Below are 21788 nucleotides of genomic sequence, written 5' to 3'. Positions count from 1 at the left end.
GTCACTGTAGCATGATTGTCATTTAGTCACTGTAGTGTAGCATGACTGTCATTTAGTCACTGTAGCATGACTGTCATTTAGTCACTGTAGCATGACTGTCATTTAGTCACTGTAGTGTAGCATGACTGTCATTTAGTCACTGTAGCATGACTGTCATTTAGTCACTGTAGTGTAGCATGACTGTCATTTAGTCACTGTAGCATGACTGTCATTTAGTCACTGTAGTGTAGCATGACTGTCATTTAGTCACTGTAGCATGAATGTCATTTAGTCACTGTAGCACGCCTATCATTTAGTCACTAGTGTAGCGTCAGAGTGCGAGGAAAGTCCCCTAGTTCACCTGCAACAGGTAACTACAGGAACAAACTGATAGATGTCCTGGCGTCTTCGCTGATACATCCAGCCCTAGTGTTAAAGGAGTGGACTCCGGACATCCACTAACTGTAGATAATTAATTATTTTACCATAGGTCAATACGCTACGCACTGAAAAATTATTCGATTTACGATTTGTGAATCGCATTTGTCATTCCTCCAGTTATAATATTATGGTGTCAACACACATCCGAGTACCACATTGTATTTTGGCTTCTTTAAGAAGTAGATCTAGAAATTAATTAAAAGAACAAGGAGGATTTCCTCAGTAAAAAATAATATATATAACGTACACTTAATCTTGGTATCTTTTCCTAAGATGATGCACGCATTACCGTCCACTACCCCCCTCCCCCCAACCGACTTGTGATGCTACCTGATGTAATATTTACTAATTTTCAAACATACTAATTAGAATACTAATTAGAATTATGCTACTACAGAAATTAAAATTGCTGAATTTGCGATTCTTTAAGCGCAAGACAACGTTCTTTGTATCAAAAACTTCAAATAAGTTGAACCGTTTTTTGTTTTAGATTAAAAAAAAAAAAACAACGGTCATCGCTCTCAAACTTCAAATAAGTCGAACAGATATCTAGATAGTTTTGTCCGCAATAGTTTTGGTGTCACAATCTAAAGACCGACTACCGTGTCTACTTCAGTCAAACACATCCACAATAGAAGGAGATTAGTAAGTACAAGACCGTAATGGGCAATTTATACCAGTCTCGATTGATCTGCTAATCGCCCATTAAAAGGTCTAATTACAATTAAGGTAAATGTCGACAAGGGGGATTTACGTTGACTGCCAAATTTTGTCAAGTAATGTCAAGACAAGAATGAGGGAGGGGGGGGGGCGGATTTGAAAATGGGATCTTGACATTTTGTTAGTCACTAGTTTATTGGCGGTAGTAGAGTTCGTCTTTGGACCTAACTATCCATAGGATGTATCTCAGTATAAGATGGTCAGGTACCCATCGCAGTTAATTGACTAAGTACTAGCACGTATTCAAACTAAAATAGATTTTAAGATGTATGCATGATATATATATATATATATATATATATATATATATATATATATATATATATATATATGTGTGTGTGTGTGTGTGTGTGTGTGTGTGTGTGTGTATTTATATTAACACGATAATGAAATAATGTCCGAGTTTCTTGTGTTAAGTTATATTATTCGCACATCAAAGTATAGTTTTAGTAACCTTTCATTTAAATTGAATTTTTCTTATTGTTTTTATAAGCCAGGACAACGCGTGTTCGTGTCGCCTTTCAATGATGAGATCGACGATTGTTTTAAGAAAACCGTACATGGTATTCCCCAGGCCATGCTTTAACCAACAAACAACTCCCACACGAAAATTTCATCTTCAAAAAAAAAAAAAATTTCACCTGTCGATGTGAGAATAAGATTTTATAGGTAAGGTATGTGGGGGGGCACACATTTTCAAAGTTAAATGCTTATAATCCACCCGCCCCGCCCAGAATTAGTTTCGACTTGTGCAATAATCCTTATCGTAAAGGGAGGTAAATGTCAAGGCTGTGACGGTTTGGTTGGGCGGGGGAGATCAAAATCTAAAAGTCAACCTGACCAGGATATGTGACGTCATTTCACAGCGTCATAAATATTCAGTAGGCCTAAGCGAATACCAGCGGGCTTTTTATATTGTTTCGATTTTTAGAATCTATAAGAATAATATAAAACTTGTTTTAAATTGTGTGGGTGTACGATCTGGTAAATTTAAAAACGCGTGGGTAGGACAGGGTTTCTTTTATGCATTTCTCTCCGGGGAGGGAGGGGGTTGGGAGGGGACACTAGTTAATTATGTAATTTCTATATGGATTATATTTTTAAAAATTTCCACCGAGAGTGGGGACGGTCAAAGTGCCCTGGGAGGGGGGGGGGGGGGCAGTGCACCATGTAGAGATGCCATACAGAAACACTGTTGTAGGACCGGGTGACACCTAAAAGTGGTTCAGTGTATTCAGTGGTAACATGTAAAATACGTGGGAGTAGGCTAGGGTTACACATGCAGTCAACTTGAGAACATGGAACCGACAAGACAGAGGACACTGGAGATCTTTGATTAGCGGACAATACTATGGCGGGGGGTGGCGGATATTGATTGAATGAATTACTTTATGCTCGTATGGCATGTAGCGATTTTTGGGTGTAATCTCATGTAACGTATGTGTGGGTGTAGGATTGGGTGACGTATGTAAAGGTAGTTGTCTTAGCTCATTCAGATTACGAGTAAGTGGGGGGGGGGGGAATTTATGTTCCTATTATTTATTAAAATTAAGTTGCGACATAGAAGCTAGTTGCTTATGAATAATTCTTGCTGTAATGTTTTTCATGACTAATACATCACGTGATGATACCGGTTATCTGCATGTTTGGTAATATTTTATGTGATGTCATTGGTACATATATAGCATTTTATTTCCATGCCATTGGTAGTGATGAGGAATAAACTAAATTTTAAGAGCTATGTATTTAGAGACTGACTCACAATGTGGAAATGGTAAGGGAGGGGTGATGATGGGGGAGGGGAGGCAGTACGGTAGAGGTGGGGGGAGCTTTCTGTTACTTCGTCCGACTTCGTCGTTGAAATATTCTAGCTGTTGATATATGAATTTATGTTTGTTTCTATGTTTGTCTTTTATTATTACGCCATTGAACAGATCGCAATGAAACTTTGGGAAGCTGTTGTGTACCCTTTAGTAAAGGCTTCTGGCATCAACACAATTTAGACATGGGAGTTGTGTCGAGAGACCCCCTGACACGTAGGTAGTTGCTAAGGGGTGTTCTAATGGGTGTTCTACCTCACCCTTGCCCATGGTGATCAAGGGTGACCGGAAAGATTCGCAATGGAAAACTGCGCTCAAGGGCATTTTGTTTTTCTTAAATTTAGCCTTTATAGACATTAGTAAACATTGACTTCATTTACACTGTAGCATAATAAAACATATTCGCACGAAATAGGACAAAATTAAAGTATACTAGTATGATTATATTATATCTGCGCATTTTTCTGTGTTGCGCAGTTTTCCGATTGCGCATTTTTCTGTTTGCGCAGTTTTCCGATTGCGAATTTTTCTGTTTGCGCATTTTTCCGATTGCGCATTTTTCTGAACCGTGATTAAGATACACACAAGGTTCTCAAAGAGCAAACTAATGACCTACCCTAGGGTGGTATAGACTAACCCGCGCCTCAACTTCAAATGTCCAGAAAAATAGAGTGCCTGCGTGGTTTACAATTAAATAACCCGAGTTCTAATTAACTGAACATTTAATTAGGCATCTAGGAATAATTGATATCGCAAACTGATACCCCGTTTGGATATTTTAACAGCACCTCACACAGAATTTGTGTTTAACACCAACTTTAATAAAGTACTTGATAACTTGTATCAATGATGTATTATTTCGTAGTTAAGAGCAGATTAATTTGCTTTCTTATTAGTTAGATGCCATCTAAGCGTGACGGGTCAGCTAGTTAATTTTATAAAATAATATAAAGGGGCTCAATATGTTTTTACCATATTAGGACATATATTAAGCCCCCGTATAATTATTACATACATAACCTAATTTTTAAAGTGATATATATTTTACACCCTTAACTTACACCCCCGCACAAAACAACTTGAATGAAAAACTGGTTTTGATATTTTTTTTTCCTTGCACTTATTGACTTCACTTATAAAAGAACTTCACGTGGCTGTTACTGCGCTAGTTTACAAAACAGTATAGATCTCCCCCCCCCCTACCAATTATTCTCTATTCAGCGAGTTCTAGAAATGTGCCGGAGTGTCCTATAACCAGACAACATTCCTGACCCACACTTTAGCCAGGTCGCTCTACGACATGGCAGCGGGGTAAACGATACAGGGGGCGGTTACACAATAGGGGGAGGGGGGAGGGGAAGTAAGTACTCGGGTACTCATTGGTTGACTGAAAATTCGGCCAGACCGCTGCAGCAAGGAGCTCAATCGCCCCCACACATCTTCAATGGTTGAATCGTAACGCGACCACAACCTTGAAGCATGGAACTTCAGCCCCCACCCCTCCAACACCACCCACACACAGCTTCAGTGGTTGACTAGAAACTCGACCAGAACCTTCAGCCCCCCCCCCCCCCCCTCCCCCCAACTCCACCCACACACACCTTCATTGGTTGACTAGAAACTCGACCAGACCCTTCGGCCCCCGCCCCCCCCCCCCCCAAACACCACCCACACACACCTTCAGTGGTTGACTAAAAACTCGACCTTCACCCCCCCCCCCCCCCCACACACACACCTACCTTCAATGGTTGGAAACTAGAACAGAACAAGGGCATGCCCCCCCCCCCGCCCGCCACCCCTTGTCGTTGGCGATAGGTCCTTATGGTATCCACTGTAGCAAGTCTACTGTAGCAAGTCTACTGTAGCAAGTCTACTGTAGCAAGTCTACTGTAGCAAGTCTACTGTAGCAAGTCTACTGTAGCAAGTCTACTGTAGCAAGTCTACTGTAGCAAGTCTACTGTAGCAAGTCTACTGTAGCAAGTCTACTGTAGCAAGTCTACTGTAGCAAGTCTACTGTAGCAAGTCTACTGTAGCAAGTCTACTGTAGCAAGTCTACTGTAGCAAGTCTACTGTAGCAAGTGTAGCAAGTCTACTGTAGCAAGTCTACTGTAGCAAGTCTACTGTAGCAAGTCTACTGTAGCAAGTCTACTGTAGCAAGTCTACTGTAGCAAGTCTACTGTAGCAAGTCTACTGTAGCAAGTCTACTGTAGCAAGTCTACTGTAGCAAGTCTACTGTAGCAAGTCTACTGTAGCAAGTCTACTGTAGCAAGTCTACTGTAGCAAGTCTACTGTAGCAAGTCTACTGTAGCAAGTCTACTGTAGCAAGTCTACTGTAGCAAGTCTACTGTAGCAAGGGCCTTCACTCCATCCTCCCTAATCTTACACCCAGTAACAGACTACGCACCCATTTTGGGAGACCGTTGGAGCAAAGACCAACCTCCCCCCTCCTCTAATACTTTAAAAAACACTTCACCGGTCTAAAAAGCAAAGTCGTTCAAGGGCAGCGCTTCAAATACCTCAAACTCTGGAACGACTTTGAGAAAACTTACGAGCTGTAGCCTACAGCGATAGAACACTTAATCCAACAAAGGGGGTATCTGTTTCCAGTGAAGTATTTCATCCTACGATTAGGGATTAAGTTTACATCATGAAATTTGTGCATTCAGAAAATGTGCAAGCAATTTAAGAATAATTTAGAAAACTCTGCGATGATTCATAAAGTCATTGAAATATTTTTAAATATACTTAAGGCCTACTTTATTGTTCAGAATTTCTGCAAAACGACTTAAGGCTTTGATGCTTTGATTTCTAAAACCCACATTTTTATAACCATCAAACCAAACGAACAGTGCTTAGGTGAAATTCTACCTTCTGGCCAAAAAAAATAAGCTGAAATACGCCTTTTGGTTATACAGGAAAATCATATTGAATAAACTTAGCCTATACAATCTTTCTACATTTGTGAATACTTTCGTATCAAAATGTTTATTTTATTATTTTTTTTTTTTTTTTTGCGACTTGAGTACTTCTAAAGCCAAGGTGTTTTTTATATATATATTTACAAATAAAACCGATGTAATGTCAGTGTGAATCATTACTGTTTTTATATTTAGCATGAATTTTACTAACACTAACCAGAAAGTTAATAATTCTGACATTTTTTTTCTTTAAAAATAAATTTTAATTTACTGAATTTTGAAAACAGATCCTTTTTGAAACTTACGCATTTTCAGAACTGGCGCATTGTCAGAAGGTACGCATTGTTAGAACTCCCGAACTCGTTAGAACTCAAGCACTATTTAAATCTGGTCCATTAATTAGGTCAGGTGCAAGGTTGACCTACTTTAAACACCTGACGATTCTCAGCACTGGTTTAGCAATACCGGAAGATCGTCATCTGCTTTTATTATTAAAATATTTTTAATTCCTTTAATTGAAACTTAAAGATGGCGTCTGTTGACAACAAATACCACGAGTGTCTGTATAAAATCATGTAAACAATGCAGCGGTTGGGGGGAGTAGGGTGGGGTTGGGTGGAGGTAGGGGGTTGGGGGAATTATTCAGGCGTTCGTAATTTTGGAATCGTTCAAGCGTAAATGAATCAAACGTGAATGACGGGGCGACGCTAAATTACCCAAGGCAAAAATAGATGCTTCAACAGGCTGCTGGTTTAACGGGACTTTAAGATGGGACGCTTAGCGGGGCTTTAAGATGGGACGCTTAGCGGGGCTTTCAGATGGGACGCTTAGCGGGGCTTTAAGATGGGACGCTTAGCGGGGCTTTAAGATTGGACGCTTAACGGAATGATTTGGGGCCAGTTAAATAACATACTTTAGAGGAAACAGAGATTTATTATACGCGCAGACGATGTAACTAGTCACGTGGGGCGTTTATAGATAATTACTGGCTAATCATAAGGAACAATTGTTCATCCGATGTTTGGAGAGAAGTAACTTTAAAAATAATTAACAACAGTGCAAAATGCAACAAATAATTAACGTTACAAATAAATAAACAGCTATTTCTAACTTTTATAAGTTATTTTATTTAGTCCACAAATATTATAAGGTACTGTGATGTAATGTGCGCTATAATGGTCTAGACTATCATTGGTTAAAATAAATTAAAGTACAATGAATGTCATGTATTAGATAGGACTTGCGGGATGGGAGGGTGGGGGTTGGGGGGGGGGGGCAGCAACGTAGTGCTAAATCCTAATACATGTATTACGAAAATCTATTTTATTTCATCCCTATGCTATGTGCTTGACCCCATTCCATACTGCTAAACTCCTCCCCCTCCCCATTCACGCACCGCTAATCTTACCCCCCCCCCCTTCCCCTTCCCTACCTGAAACATCCAATTATAAAAATTCACTGCAGCGACCCAAAGTACGGGAAAAAAGACTGGAACAGTTCACCAAAAAGTATTTATTTTATCCTTTGATCTTGACTTACCTCACGATCTACTTCTATACCATCCACACCTCCGCAAATCTACTCTACCAATCACACAAGCCAGTTTCACATTTAGTATCTCGCGAGAAGCTGTTCCAGTTGTAAGACCTAACCCTGTGGCAGTGGCTATTCCTGTCCTACTTCTAACCACGTCTATACAAACAAGTAAATGTACCAACAGTCGAAGAATTAGAGGAAAGATCTGGAGATAAATATTGTTTATTCATTCAAAGCGAGTCTCGCAGTAGTTGCAACGTTTTTACAAAAGAAGAACTCCGCGTCATACAATTTGGGGCTAATGTAGAGGATTAGCCCCACAAAGCGTTGAGTAAGCTGCAAGTATGACAGCCACCTAGCGGGGCTTGTGAAGTTAATATATGGGGCAGAACGGAACCGGCCTTATTTAGCTCGCAGATGGGGCTAGATAGGCCTGTAGCTCTGTAGTGTCATTTCTAGTGTTAAGCTTGTTTCATTTCGGCGGCACGGGTCAAGTGGGTGCGTTTATTTATATCTTGACATTACAAGAGAAAGAAATAAAACAAATAATTATGTTACTGTAGTATAATTAAGTATTAAAGAGGGTCGAGAATGTTTTCCTTTATATGTTTCCTACTGTCTTGTCTTTTAGATTTCTAGTGCCTCGAATACAGAAGTTGTAGCAATTCTATGGGACGCCTACGCTTTGGGGTTCGGCTTGCACGCTTCACTTCACTTGACTGTTTATTGGGTAATAATAAGCTGACCGATGTCAAGTTTGTGGTACTAGAACTAGATGAGAATCTGGATGATTGTTTAGAGGTCTACACAATATAACAGAAGTCAAGTTTGTAGTACTAGAACTAGGTGAGAATCTTAATGATTGCATTGAGCTCAAAACTGGAGGTTAGACAAGCGCTGGACTTGCCGTTTACAACCGGCCCGGGAAATAAATAAAAGCGGCTCCCTCCCAACTTAAATTTTCATAGTGCATTTTTTCGCCTATCCAAGCCTGAGAATCGAAGCCTATGAAGTCAAGGGTTCACTTTACAAATTAAAATATACGTCAATATTAAAACGACACATCAGAAAGGTTGATTAAAATAGATACTTTAAAAAAAAAATCAAACCCTTATAGACCCATTAATGGACTAACCCTAGCGGCCCACACGGCGACCCAATCCGCCCTTGGGTTGGACTGTATTATACTTAATCATCGAATTATTACATGATCGTGTTTAATCGATCAGCATTGTCATACAATGTATTCCAATTGCTATGAAACTTTTTATTGATAGATTAATTGAAGTTGTAATGAAAAACAAAAAAATGTTTAGCAAAGAATTTGATTTTCTAAAAAAAAAAAAAATTTAATCTAGTCTAGACTGGCAGTATCATGATCAAAATCTTAACTCAGATCTTACACCGAATTAAAATTTCAAATGTAAGAATTTCACTGAAATAATATTCCCACGATAAATTAAAGAATCTACTGTTGATATATGTATTGAGGTGTAATGCATGTTATGTCATTGATGTGTATGTTGCTAAAAAAAATACTTCATCATCTCACCTCTTTAGCTGCACGAAGTTTTCTTGTTGTTTTATTGCCGGAATTGTCCGTAACCTCGTAATCAGCCTCGGCAGTTTCCGCCTGGTCCTCGGGAAGGTACGGGGTGAACTCGAGCTCGAGAAATTCCGTACCGACCTCGATCTCACTGGCGACGATGTCGTGCGAGATCGAGTCCGACTCGGGAGAGTCCGAAGATGTTGGGGTGGGGCTGTATCTCACTTCCGGTTTAGATAATGTAGGATCTGTCCTTGGACTGCTGGTAAAGAAGGGGGGGGGGGGAGATAAAAATTTGAGTACAAATTAACATAATAGAATAAAATAGTGGCAAAGAATTAAGCGTAATATTTAATACTTAATACATGGACCAGATGTATGCAATGCTATACTGAAAGTAGTATCACCATCCTTGTCTAACACGACGTCTTAATTTTACTGACCATAACCTTGATTTCTAAACATTTCTAAACTTAAAACTGAACCCCTTCCAGTGTTTCCTCCAGACATTTTTCTCCAGGGAGGGGGGTTGCGGATACTGTTAAAAGTTGATATTGGGAGGGGGGGGTGTAGAATTCTACCGAACAGATGCCTGAAAGAAACTCTGACCCCTTCAACGACACATGTTTTAGAAAAGAATTGGATACAACATTGCATTGACCCGATGACATTAATAAAAGAACCGAGTGCTTCTACAATGTGCTACAAGTTTAGTGTTTTGCTATCGATAAGTAAACATTCAACACTGAGCGTGATGTTCGTGTTGCTTCTCTCGTACAGGTGGCACTCCAGTACTTAGCATTTCGTTCCTTTAACACACGATAATTCACATCGCCAAATGTATTTCTGTTTATAACTTTACACATAGTATCTACTTTTCTGAGCACATTAATACATTTTTAAAAATAAAATAAAAAATAGACAATATTTTTTACGAACAAAATCTTCGTATAAGTAGATCTAATACTCTTGAAATATAAGCGCAGGAAAAGACGCATTGAAAAAAAACAACGAAACTCTCCAGCGCCCCCTATAAATCTGGGACAGGTCATCTGGTCATCCTGTCCTGCCAACGAGCATGTCGCCCAGGATTAGATGACGTGTAAACGGTCATCGCTCCATCAAGGGAAACAACTGCCATTAGAAATTGCACTTTGGTTATAGTTCTTGGTATGTGTCAGCGGCCATCTGCCGTCCTCCCCCGCCCCAGGATTAATGGCATTACGTCGCAGCTATCACATTCCGCATGGTATCTGAGTTTATTGGCGGTACAGTTATTTATATTTGGGGTTCGAGTCCGTAGGACGCCCCCTAAGTCCACCAGAGTTCAAAGTTCTGACCACATATGCCGTGGTTGTTGAAACAGATGAACTCTACTTCATCTGCCCCATGTGTTTTGGACACGAACGGTAGAAGATTATGATGAGTTATTTATTTTTAACGATATAACTTTGGTCAAAAAATGTTGTTAATTAAGTGATGGGTTTTTAAATAGGCTCAGAAAACTCAATAAATGTTTAAATAGGTTAATTAGAAAGCAGATATTAGATGTTTAAATAGGCTCGTATGTTAAGAAAAAGAAGGCTGGTAAATGATATTTTAAATCCATGCCCAGAAGTCAGAAAATAAAACAGATGATTCATTGAGATTTTTTTTACATAACAATAGATAAAGACAATTGTGTATTAGTACTATACTTTTATTTTTATTTTTAGAAATACAGCGCCCATGTTGGCTAAACCTTTCCTGCCGGTTTAACCAATCTAATTTTTAATCTCTGGAATCGTTTTAAATCTATTCGTTTTATTGAAGGTTTTGACTAAGCAGTTGTTTTTAGATTAGAAGTTAAAAGAAATAGAAAGATAGGACATTAGCTGCAAGGATCCGAGAACTGTTGAATATACAGACGTCGCTTTGAACTAGAGTTAGACGATTTTTAAAAAGGACGTCACACAATAACAGGCGATTTTTCTATCCATCTTACCTATCCTTAATATTCCGCTAATTATTACAGGAAAAGCAAGACCAGAGGCGTAACGACCCTTCCCGGCGCCCGGGGACAAAGTTCGATTTGCACCCCCCACCCTCAACTTTTTGATTTGCACCCCCCCCCCCTTAAACTTCAAAAATGCAGCTGAAAAGACATTTTAATTTGTTTTTACAACCCATTTTGGCGCCCCCTAAGGTCGGCGCCCGGGGACATTTGTACCCCCCCTGCCCCCCCCCCCCCGATCGCTACGCCTCTGAGCAAGACCTCCCCCTCCACCCCCACCCCTTCGCAGGACGTCAAACAAAATAATTGGCAGATTGTTAACATTGGCAGAGCAATGCAGTGTGACAGTATTAACAGAGAAACACTGCTTCACCTGCTAAACTGATTATTTGAATAGGGCACTTCACAGTTTGAGGGGCAAGTCGGACAACTAGTGAGGATAGACCTCCGTCTTCAAACTCTATTCGTTTCACATACAGATTCACGATTTTACACGGAAACAAAGGAAGAGCCAGTCAAAGGGCCATAATTAGGTTAATTCCCCCACACAACTCATTAGAGTTATCCTTATATTAAACGTTTGAGCTATGTATGACATTGTCAAATTCAATGTCAACCCGCATAAGTGACAAAACGAAGCTTTTAAATTTCCAAGCGGGACACGTTATTGTTACGTTAGTTTTATAGCGAACCTTTACTGTTTATGCTACGTACTAATCGATGTTTTATTTCTCCATTAGCCGGTAAATCGACGGGCTTGCATAGCCCTTAGGGCATGGGACCACATACACGTACAACCCCCCACCTCCACCTTGTGTACACCTTGCACGTACACCTGTGGTCATGACAGGAAGGGGTGGGGGAGGGGGGGGTGACTGACCCCGTACACGGCACGTGTTTCCTGGAGTCATACGTCAGTGACGACGCACGGAAACAAACGAAGTTGGAGTCATTCGTCAGTGACGCGGCAATGAAACAAACGCCGTTGGACGCAGAGGTCGGGGCGGTGACACACGACTGGACACAACGGACGCCTGTCCGGTGCTTGCCTGTCATGTAGGGGACGGCACTGACACTTCAGGTGACGAAGGGTCCAGATTTCAGAACATGCCGTGCGTCCCGGCTCCGAATTTTTCATTCGCCAATAAAAAACACAGGAGAAAATAATCCCAAACACTTGGATTTTAAAGCACGTAGTACTTTGTATTTATCATTCACGAATTTATCATTCACCAATAAAAAAACACAGGTAAAAAAAGTCCCAAACACTTGGATTTTAAAGCACGTAGTACTTTGTATTTATCATTCCCGAATTTATCATTTACCAATTAACAACACAGGGAAAAAAGTCCCAAACACTTGACTTTAAAAAAACACGCAGTACAATGTATTTATCATTCCCTGAATTTATCATTTACCAATAAATACTACAGAGGAAAAAAACCTACTAAGTTGTATCGTACCAACCCAAATCGCAACAGAATAAATCATGACAAATTTCCAATCAATAAGTAAAAATTTACTATTTTTTATCACTTCACATATTACGAGATCATTAATTACACATATAATTAAATACAAATCAATGACACACTTCGAATTAGGAAAAGTATAATGGGGAACGTAAGGCTAAATAATTAATGACTGCTGATTAATGTTTATTTCTTTATTGGTTTCCTTTGCGTCGATGTGAAATTAAGGGGGGGGGGGGCATTCAATTATCCTACATTTGATATTTGTGTTACGATTTGACGGCTTTGCAATGAGGCATAAATTTATGCTTCATTTATATTGTAACACAGTTTTAAAATTGATTTAAATAATAAGAAAAAAAGGAAGGAAAATAGCAACAACAAAAAATAATAATAATCAAATAAAAATTGATAAATAATACGTCAAGAACAATGCAGTTGTTTATATATTTTTAATAACTATAACCCTGAACCTATCCGTGACCCTAATCCTAACACGACTAGCAAAGTAAGTTCCCTTTTCGAAATTGACGGTCGTTGTGGCAAGTGAAGTAGAGTTCACCTATTTCTGTGACCTCGGCATTTGAAAGTATAAAGTGGTCAGCACTACCTAACCCAACAATTGATAATCTCGATACCACACATATCATTGGAGTTACTCTAACAGAAGTTTAATTTGTGTTGTTTAAAATTTTAGATTGTAGCACTGTAGCTAGTCGGTTAAAAGCTTTTTTTATTGTTTAAAATACCGTTTGTATCCTCGACCACAGTGATCTGGGTGTAACGCTGTTTAAATACAGATATCGATCTATGCGTGCTGACTAGCCTTAGGATAGATCGATACGTCCGTTAATGGTTGTTTATTCAGCTAATCGATCACCCGATGATCTATTGCTAGTTTATTACAATACTGCTCATTTAGAAGTCTAGAGTGATTGACCTCCATGCTATTATTCCACACCCGGTGTTCATGGAAGGGTTAATATCATAAGCTAAACGTTTCTTTCAATGATTTTAAAAGCATTGCTATCTTTATAAAACTTTTTAACAAACCTTTAATGACATGAGTGTTCATAATTGTGTATTCTGCATTTATATTTATTGCTGGTAATTAGTTTTTAAGCCGTGCGATTCGTTACTATTAAAACTTCGATAATTTTGTCCACTGATTATGTAGATTGAGGTAATGTTTAAATTGGGTGTAAATGGTTTTATTTGTTATTACATCTAGATAATCTTCGTTAAACTATTAGAGCTTTATGGATTAGGTTATTCGTTACCCTATTATGTAATGTTACGTATAATGAAGACATATTTTAATATTAGACAGAGTTCATCTAAGTTGAAGTATTCATACCACTTATAAATACCTGGTAATGTTAACTTACATGTTTACCTGGGATGTCCACTTTATCTGATTATGTCTACTCCAATTCAATGTTTACCTGATGATGTCTACTTAAATGTTTACCTGTTAATGTCTAATTAAATTTGTACCTGTTAATGTCCATTAAAATCTTTACCTGATAATGTCCATGAAATCTTTACCTGTTAATGTCTACTTAATGTTTACCTGATAATGTCCATGAAATCTTTACCTGATAATGTCCATGAAATCTTTACCTGTTAATGTCTACTCAATGTTTACCTGATAATGTCCATGAAATCTTTACCTGCTAATGTCCATTAAATCTTTACCTGCTAATGTCCATTAAATCTTTACCTGCTAATGTCCATTAAATCTTTACCTGCTAATGTCCATTAAATCTTTACCTGATAATGTCCAGCATAATGCCATTGAGCTTGTCCCCCACCTTAAGATCATCTCGGTCTATAGAGGGCAGGTTGATGTACTCGTGTAGGAGGGCTACGGCACTGGCGTTGTTGTCTAGGTCACCTGCAGTGGGGGGGGGGGGGGGAAGAGAAGGTCGCAATACGTTAAGCGGGGGTGAGGATTAGGGCGTAATCATTTGGCGGATTAACTCCGGATTAAGGTTTCTGTTTGCTGGGGTTGGCGATGGTGACTTGAGATGGTGGAGCTGCAGTGCGTTGGGTGTGGGGATTAGGGATGTGTGTGGTTCAAGTCTCGAGGGATTAAGGTTAAGTAAACAGTCGGTGGGGATTAAGAAAAAAACATAGATCACGTGATCTGTGCCGAGGACAATGTAATTTCTCTCTGGGAGTTCCCAGGTTCGAGAACTTTCTTTGAAGGTGGGCGAAAGTCCTAAGACTGTACTTGCGACCATGTCGTTCATGATTGACAAGGTAATTTGAGCGGAAGTTAAAGATAGTGGGGATTTTATTTTAAATATAACTGGTCAAACGAATGGTCAGTTTTAGAAAATACTTTAAACATTTTAAATATTCAAAATGTAAATATGGTTAGATCAAAGCAAGCAGTTCCTAGTGTAAAACTACCTCAGATATAGTTTCAGGGTAATATTTCCTAATTTCAAAAGGAACATTACGTTGTTAGGTGGTTCTCTATAACTCAGGTAGATGAAATGAGGGCGAAAAAAACAAAACAAAACAGCATTGAACAATTCGCTCAGAACTGTAAATTTGCTTGTTTTATCTTATTAATTCCACTGAAAGTGAGTTCCTCTTTCAACACAACAGCTAACACGAAAGTCTCGAGTTCGGATTCCAGAATGTTCCTGAGTCCATCCAGCTTTGTCCAACACACCATCAGGTCCGAAAGGGTTAGTTTACTTTTCTTTCGCTTTTAGATTATGTGGCGATTCAAGAGAATTAGCCTTCTTCTTCTTCTTCGTTATTGATTTTAGTGTTGGAAGGGATCCACTCCAACACAATGTCCATGTTAACGTAGTATGGAAAAAAATTGTCTTACCTATTAGAGCGTTGGTCGCCTTTGTTAACGGGTGGCCGAAGAACGCGCCTACGTCATCAGGCGGACTGTCCACGGAGGACTTCCGTTTGCTGGTGCCTAGGGGTGGGGATAGGGCGGAGGGGGACTCCTCACAGGACTTTGTGCTGCTGCTGATGGTGTTCTCGTCCGAGGGGACGGGGGTGGGGTGGCTGGGGAGGGGGGTGATGTTGGAGGTGGAGGTTGGAGAGGTGTCTTCTTCTTTAAAATTTTCCCTGAAAGGGAGAGAGAGAGAGGAACAGGTTAGTTGGTTTTGTTTAGATTGGGGGAATATATCATACAATGAACAGAGAAACAAGTTAGTAGTTTTGGTGTTAATAGGGGGAGTAAGTCATTTGGCTTGATGGATAAATCGATGATTGAAAACAAATGATTAAATACTTTTTACTGTTATGCAGAAGTGCTTCCAATATAATATAGTAAAGGTACTGTAATCTAAAGCTAATCTTAAACACTTCAAGGTTAAACTGCACACGTTTATCGACATATGTTTAACACCAACTAGCCCAAACCTTAAAGCCCAAAACCTAAACATAACCCGCTAAAATATCTCAATCACAAAATAGGAAAAAATACAGAATTCCAGAGAGGGGATGGGAAAGGTAAAAAAAAAAAACAACATCTAAATAGCCAAGTATTCTGTTTTGTCCCAAAATAAATTTAAAATATTTTTAAACAATATATAACAAAAAAGCAATTTAAAACAGACACCCACTGTTAATCATTTCTGCACTTTTTTTTTTCAAAAAACGGCTTTAATTTCTACTTAGACTGCTTAAAATGTAATTTTTTAAACATAAAAATAAACAACTCGATTCATTTAGTTATGCAACTACTTGAAATGTGATCAGCGTCGAAAAATAAAAAGGGAAGCAATCATCAGTGGATAGATAGTCCTTTGTGTCTATGTTTAGAGTAGCATGGGACAAAACAAAACAGGTGCGCTAGATTTGAAGTGAGGGGGGGGGGGGGGAGGGAAGTGAAAGTCTGATTTTATCTGATCCCGTATCAGATTTTATTACTGCCTATTGTGGAGGTGGGGAAGTAAACTAGAATTCCATTACGCTACAACATTAAATATTCGTTTTAAGTTAGAGCTACACAGCTAAAAAAAAAAAAGTAAATTAAAAACATACTCCATAACCTATATTCAGCTTTTATTTTTAAAAGCAAGATGTCGTAAACAAAAAATTGGTGTTAAACAGTTTTCAAAATTATTTCCGTACAACGATCCATTCACCGCCGCCCACACGGGGAGACAACTGCGCAGTTGACAACACTCTCAAGCTACTCAGTAGTGAGAATTACCTGCCCTTGTTGTGTGCAGTTGTTAGCGTGGGTGTCGGCTTTATTCAGATAACAGTCAACAAACGGGTAGAGGGGCTACAATGTCACGTAGTCATATATTCGTCAGAGCGGTATAAATATGACGTCAGTCAATACCATATGTATATATATATATATATATATATATATATATATATATATATATATATATATATATATATATATATATGTAATTATCTATCTATATATACATATATGTATATAAATATGCATATATATATATATATATAATATGTATATATATGTGGATATTTGTCTATATATATATACATAGATATATGTCTATATATATATATATATATATATATATATATATATATATATATATATATATATATATATATATATATATATATATATATGTGTGTGTGTGTGTATGTGTGTGTTTGGAGCAAAAGTTATCTCATGCAGAAAGCCTTCTAAATCACATTCACAGAATACTATCTATCGATGAGGTGAAACAGAACTAGAGAGGTTACACCATCTTTACTGATTGTAGTTTTAATTGAGTACTTAAAAATAATCACTTACAGCAAACGTGAAAATTAATTTTACTTTCCTCAACGCCTATTGTTTAACCCGCCCATTTAATTGCACGAAGGCTTTACATTTTCGTACCCACTCACGCGTGAGGTCCCCCAACGCAGGGAAGAGATATAGGAGGAATTACACCGAGGATTAAAGGCTGAATACTTCAACAAATACATGTTTAAGTTCATGTATTGGCTAATCCCATGAACAACTGTGTTATTTAAAATTCTTCTCTCAGCTGAAGGGCATTAAAATTTTAGAAACGCGGTTTTTGTTTGATAACAAAAAACAAAACAATCAGCATTTCTTTTTTTTTAATAACAGACTTAAGTATAAAATAGCAGGAATGCCATACTAAAACTTTTTTTTTAAACGAAAAACAAATATTCATTTAATCTAATTAGTTTAACACAATAATGTATAATGAAAATTTCCATTTTTTTTTTTTAAAAAAGGGGTGGGGGGATTTGGACGAAAGGGAATTGTAAGTCGGCTTGTATGAAGGTGCACTGACATCCCATGCTGAAAGGAAAAATATTTAACACAATCGTCGTGTCGGTTATAGCTTGCAGTATTTCAGTGGCGTCGCTAGGTCGGGTGTCACCCGGTGCGGCACTTCGTGGTGTCACTCGGTGTGGTCCGCACCCCCCGCCCCGCTCTCGCTACGCCTCTGCAGTATTTAACGAAATAACAAAAGATAAAAGAAAATCCAGGTAGAAGAAGATAACAATGTTGAGCACTTTAAGCTGCAGATTACATGCGTTCATAAAGGACAGAAAATGGGCAGAGTTCGGGGTAAAATTCTGTAGAACGGATGCCATTTTTAAACTTGAAGAGCACGCAGTGCTACACGTCAAGACAGGAGGCCGTGATAAAATACTCACCAACATGGATATAATTAATTTAACCATATGTGATCGCTTTAAAACACTTCAGATATACCTAATTTAACCATATGTGATAGTTTTGAAACACTTCAGATATACCTAATTTAACCATATGTGATAGTTTTGAAACACTTCAGATATACCTAATTTAACCATATTTTATAGCTTTGAAACGGCTCAGATATGCCTAATTTAACCATATGCAATAGCTTTGAAACACTTCAGATATACCTAATTTAACCATATTTTATAGCTTTGAAACGGCTCAGATATACCTAATTTAATCATATTTTATAGCTTTGAAATGGCTCAGATATGCCTAATTTAACCATATGCAATAGCTTTGAAATGGCTCAGATATACCTAATTTAACCGTAAGTGATCGCTTTGAAGCGTCTCAGATATACTTATTTCTCATATGTGATCGCTTTGAAACGGCTCAGATATACCTAATTTTATTCACAGCTGGTACCCATTACACAAATCACCCACACAGATATACCTAATATCTACTAGTAATTCGTACCCTTGAATATATGAAAGAGAACAGCAAAATGATTGGTTGGTGCGAGTATAGGTGTGTGTGAAGGGGGGTGAGTGGAAATTCCATCCGATTTTAAACTGCATGCAGTTTTTATAAATATGACATGCAAATTTAAATAATTAATATAAAACTGACAACTGACATTCTGCTGAGTGTATTAAAAAAGTTTTCTAGACTGTTTTACGAAACTAGCATTTAAAACTATGCAAAATTAAGTTAAAAAAAAAACTTGACAAAACTAACATTTAAAAATCAGTCGAAACTAACATACAAAGTGTTATGCCAAACTGACATTAAAAAATGTATACTAGACAAACATTAAAAAATGTATAATAAACTAACATTAAAAATCTATACTAGTATTTACGAAACTAACATACACAAGGTTATACCAAACTAACATTAAAAAATGTATACCAAACTAACATCTTAAAACGTATACTAAATTAAGATTTAAAAATCTATACTAGTATTTACGAAACTAACATCGCAGTGTCACCAGTAAGCCAAACGTCATGTTTAATCTATCAGTTCCGTACTGCTGAACTGTAGAACATTGCATCCCAAATGTCTTTCAGCGTAAACATATTTTTCCCCCAATAACCTTTCCACCCGCCATTCCACATACGACATAATGTTGACAAATTACAGAATTAGATACTGCAATAAAGGGATTAGGGGGTTTTGTGCATCTGTCTATTTAAATATCCATAGCAGGCAAGTCCACACCACAGGTATCATTCATCAGATGCAAGCCGCTGTCACTTTTTTTATTTTGTTGATCAACCGTATGGTATTTCACATTGGCAAGGTTTTTTTTTTCTTACGGCAGGATTACATTATAGGCGCTAGTGTCAAGTTAAACTGAAGTACTGGAGTGCTTTTACTTGGCAAAGTACATGGATATGTTTAAAGCAGTAATAAGGGATGCGCTGTCTGTTAAATTAAAGTACTGGGCTTCGATTTACTTGGGATAGGTGACAAAATATGTTTATTAAAACAGAACTAAGGGAATGACTCTGTATGCCAAGGGCGTTGGAAGAGGAAGGGGGGGGGGGTTGCTTCATCAAAGTAAATAGAATTCACGAAGTTGGACTTGTTGTCTAAATCCTCCATCAATTAAGAACGAAGAAGAAGAAGAATAGAATATTTAGGTCGGAACCTAGGGGAGTGCTGTCTATTTTCCTGAAGTACTTTCGATTTTCCGGATGTACTGTTCTCTTATGTAATGATGGAACGAAGTAAGGATTACTTGCAAGAAGTGTATAAACTAGCACAAACAACAACATCACTCGGTATATTAAGAAGCATGACAAAGCAACCTATATTGGCACTAAAGTTAAACTCATGCGGTCATTGTTTGCCTGTCTTCCTGTATGGATGTGAGGCCCTTACCCTCAACGCAGAGAAGAATTCAGACCCTGGGGATCTGATACAGAGACCACACAACAAATCACGGAGTCTGTGGAAGGATCGCTAATGCGACTGGTTGCTTTGAGAGTCTACTGGGCATTATAAAAACAAGAAGACTAAGATGGTGTGGGCATGTCGTAAGATCAAACAGCCTATTAGTATCCAAAAACAATAACGCAAGGCACTGTGCCAGGAGGGGGAAGAAGGGGAAGGGAAAGACGTCATTGGATGGATGACATCAAAGATTGGACGGGATTGCCTGTTGTAGAACTACACAGGGCAGCACAGGGCAGAGGCAGCTGATAGAAAATTTTGAAAAAATAAACTGGTGCCCCAATGAACACAATACGTGTTGAGGGGTGATTGATTGATTGATTAATTTCCATATTAACATAATGTGTCTAAGACGGTAACGAGTACAATTAAGTATTCTCGATATCTTTACACAGATACTGCATAAAACAATGTTTAACCCTAACCCGTAACCTAACCGTTCATAATAACAGCTAAATGTGCAGTTAGCAAAGGAGACTACTATGTTATTCAACAATTTAAGATGGGGGGGGGATGGGGGATGGGGGGGGGACAAGTTATGTGTTTATCAAAAAGACTGTCTCGTTTCTTTCAATGACATGTTTTTTTTTTCTAAAATCCTAATCAGTTTGATATTTTCTTCTGTCGTCTTATTTATTTTCTCAGTTCAAATATTACATTTTTTTTATACCAATAATAATTCATTGTGATAGATTGCCCAACATGAAATACAAGGGCACATATTACCAAAATATTGTAGAAAAGTATTTAAAAAAACGATCAAAGCGTATAGAGTGCTCGAAAATTCACAGAATTAGAAAATGACAACTAAAACTAAAAAAAAAATTTAAAAAAAAATTAAAAACTCAAAATAAAAAAATAAAATAAGAATAACAACTCGAATCTTTTATTTACACGACTACGTTTTTGACAGCAACATGAACATTTATTTAATTCTTGATTGATTCAGGTCACTAGTTGACCTCCAACCTAGATAATCACAGCCCTATCAAACTGCGCCTTAAACAACAAGAGATAGCATATTGTGGTAAAGTCTAACGAGTCGATTACCTCCCATGTAAAGTCTAACGAGTCGATTACCTCCCATGTAAAGTCTAACGAGTCGATTACCTCCCATGTTTGGGTTGTGTTGAACTCAGGAGATCACTGCTCGGGTGTACGGGAATCCCAAGGTGAATTGGCGGTTTCAAAACACTGCCAGCCGCTGCGTCGTTGCGTGGATTTCATATTTACTTCTGGGCGCCCCGGGGGGGGGGGTCAGGACATGAAGGCACCCCAGGGGTCCATGCTGGTGACTCTTTTAAAAGCTTGACGGGGCGCTAGTCTGTCTGTCACACCGACACAAATGCTGCCGGCGGATTAATCCTCACCCCCCTCTTGCTAAGGGCGTGAGGTTACAAGTACTAACTAGTCTTCAACGGAAGGCATTAGCCCTTTGATAGATTATAAATAGTTTGTTTACTTGAATAAAATACGTTTTCACGTTTGAAGATGCAAACAAACCCTTCTTTGGCAAACTAATTTTTAAAAACTTGGATTGTTATTGCTGATTACTGATGAGTTAGTTAGTTATAAGTAAACTAGGCCAATAAACGATTTTTCCAAAACCAGCAGCATATATTGACAAGAATGTTTAACAAAGAGTTGCGCATAACAGTCTCTAGCAAAACAATTTCCTTTTCTTGTGTTTTCGACCTCTA

General features: G+C 38.2%; 1 protein-coding gene across 2 annotated transcripts in view; it reads right to left on the bottom strand.

The window, feature by feature from the left end:
* LOC131942094 (uncharacterized) overlaps positions 1-21788 on the bottom strand; it is a 64570-nt gene that overhangs the window by 25463 nt on the left and 17319 nt on the right. The window contains exons 3-5 of one of the 2 annotated variants that reach the window (XM_059301806.1): positions 15277-15527; positions 14199-14322; positions 8967-9222 (exon numbers count right to left, since the gene is read on the bottom strand). In XM_059301806.1, coding sequence (XP_059157789.1) covers positions 8967-9222; positions 14199-14322; positions 15277-15527 — 631 coding nt within the window. The remainder of the gene's footprint in view (positions 1-8966; positions 9223-14198; positions 14323-15276; positions 15528-21788) is intronic. The other variant, XM_059301805.1, reaches the window with a different exon arrangement.

Source organism: Physella acuta, unplaced genomic scaffold (genome assembly GCF_028476545.2).
Source record: "Physella acuta isolate Inbredline_101_S28 unplaced genomic scaffold, ASM2847654v3 ptg000387l, whole genome shotgun sequence".
In the NCBI taxonomy this organism is placed as follows: Eukaryota; Metazoa; Mollusca; class Gastropoda; family Physidae; genus Physella; species Physella acuta.
This window is presented reverse-complemented; position numbering and strand designations above follow the sequence as displayed.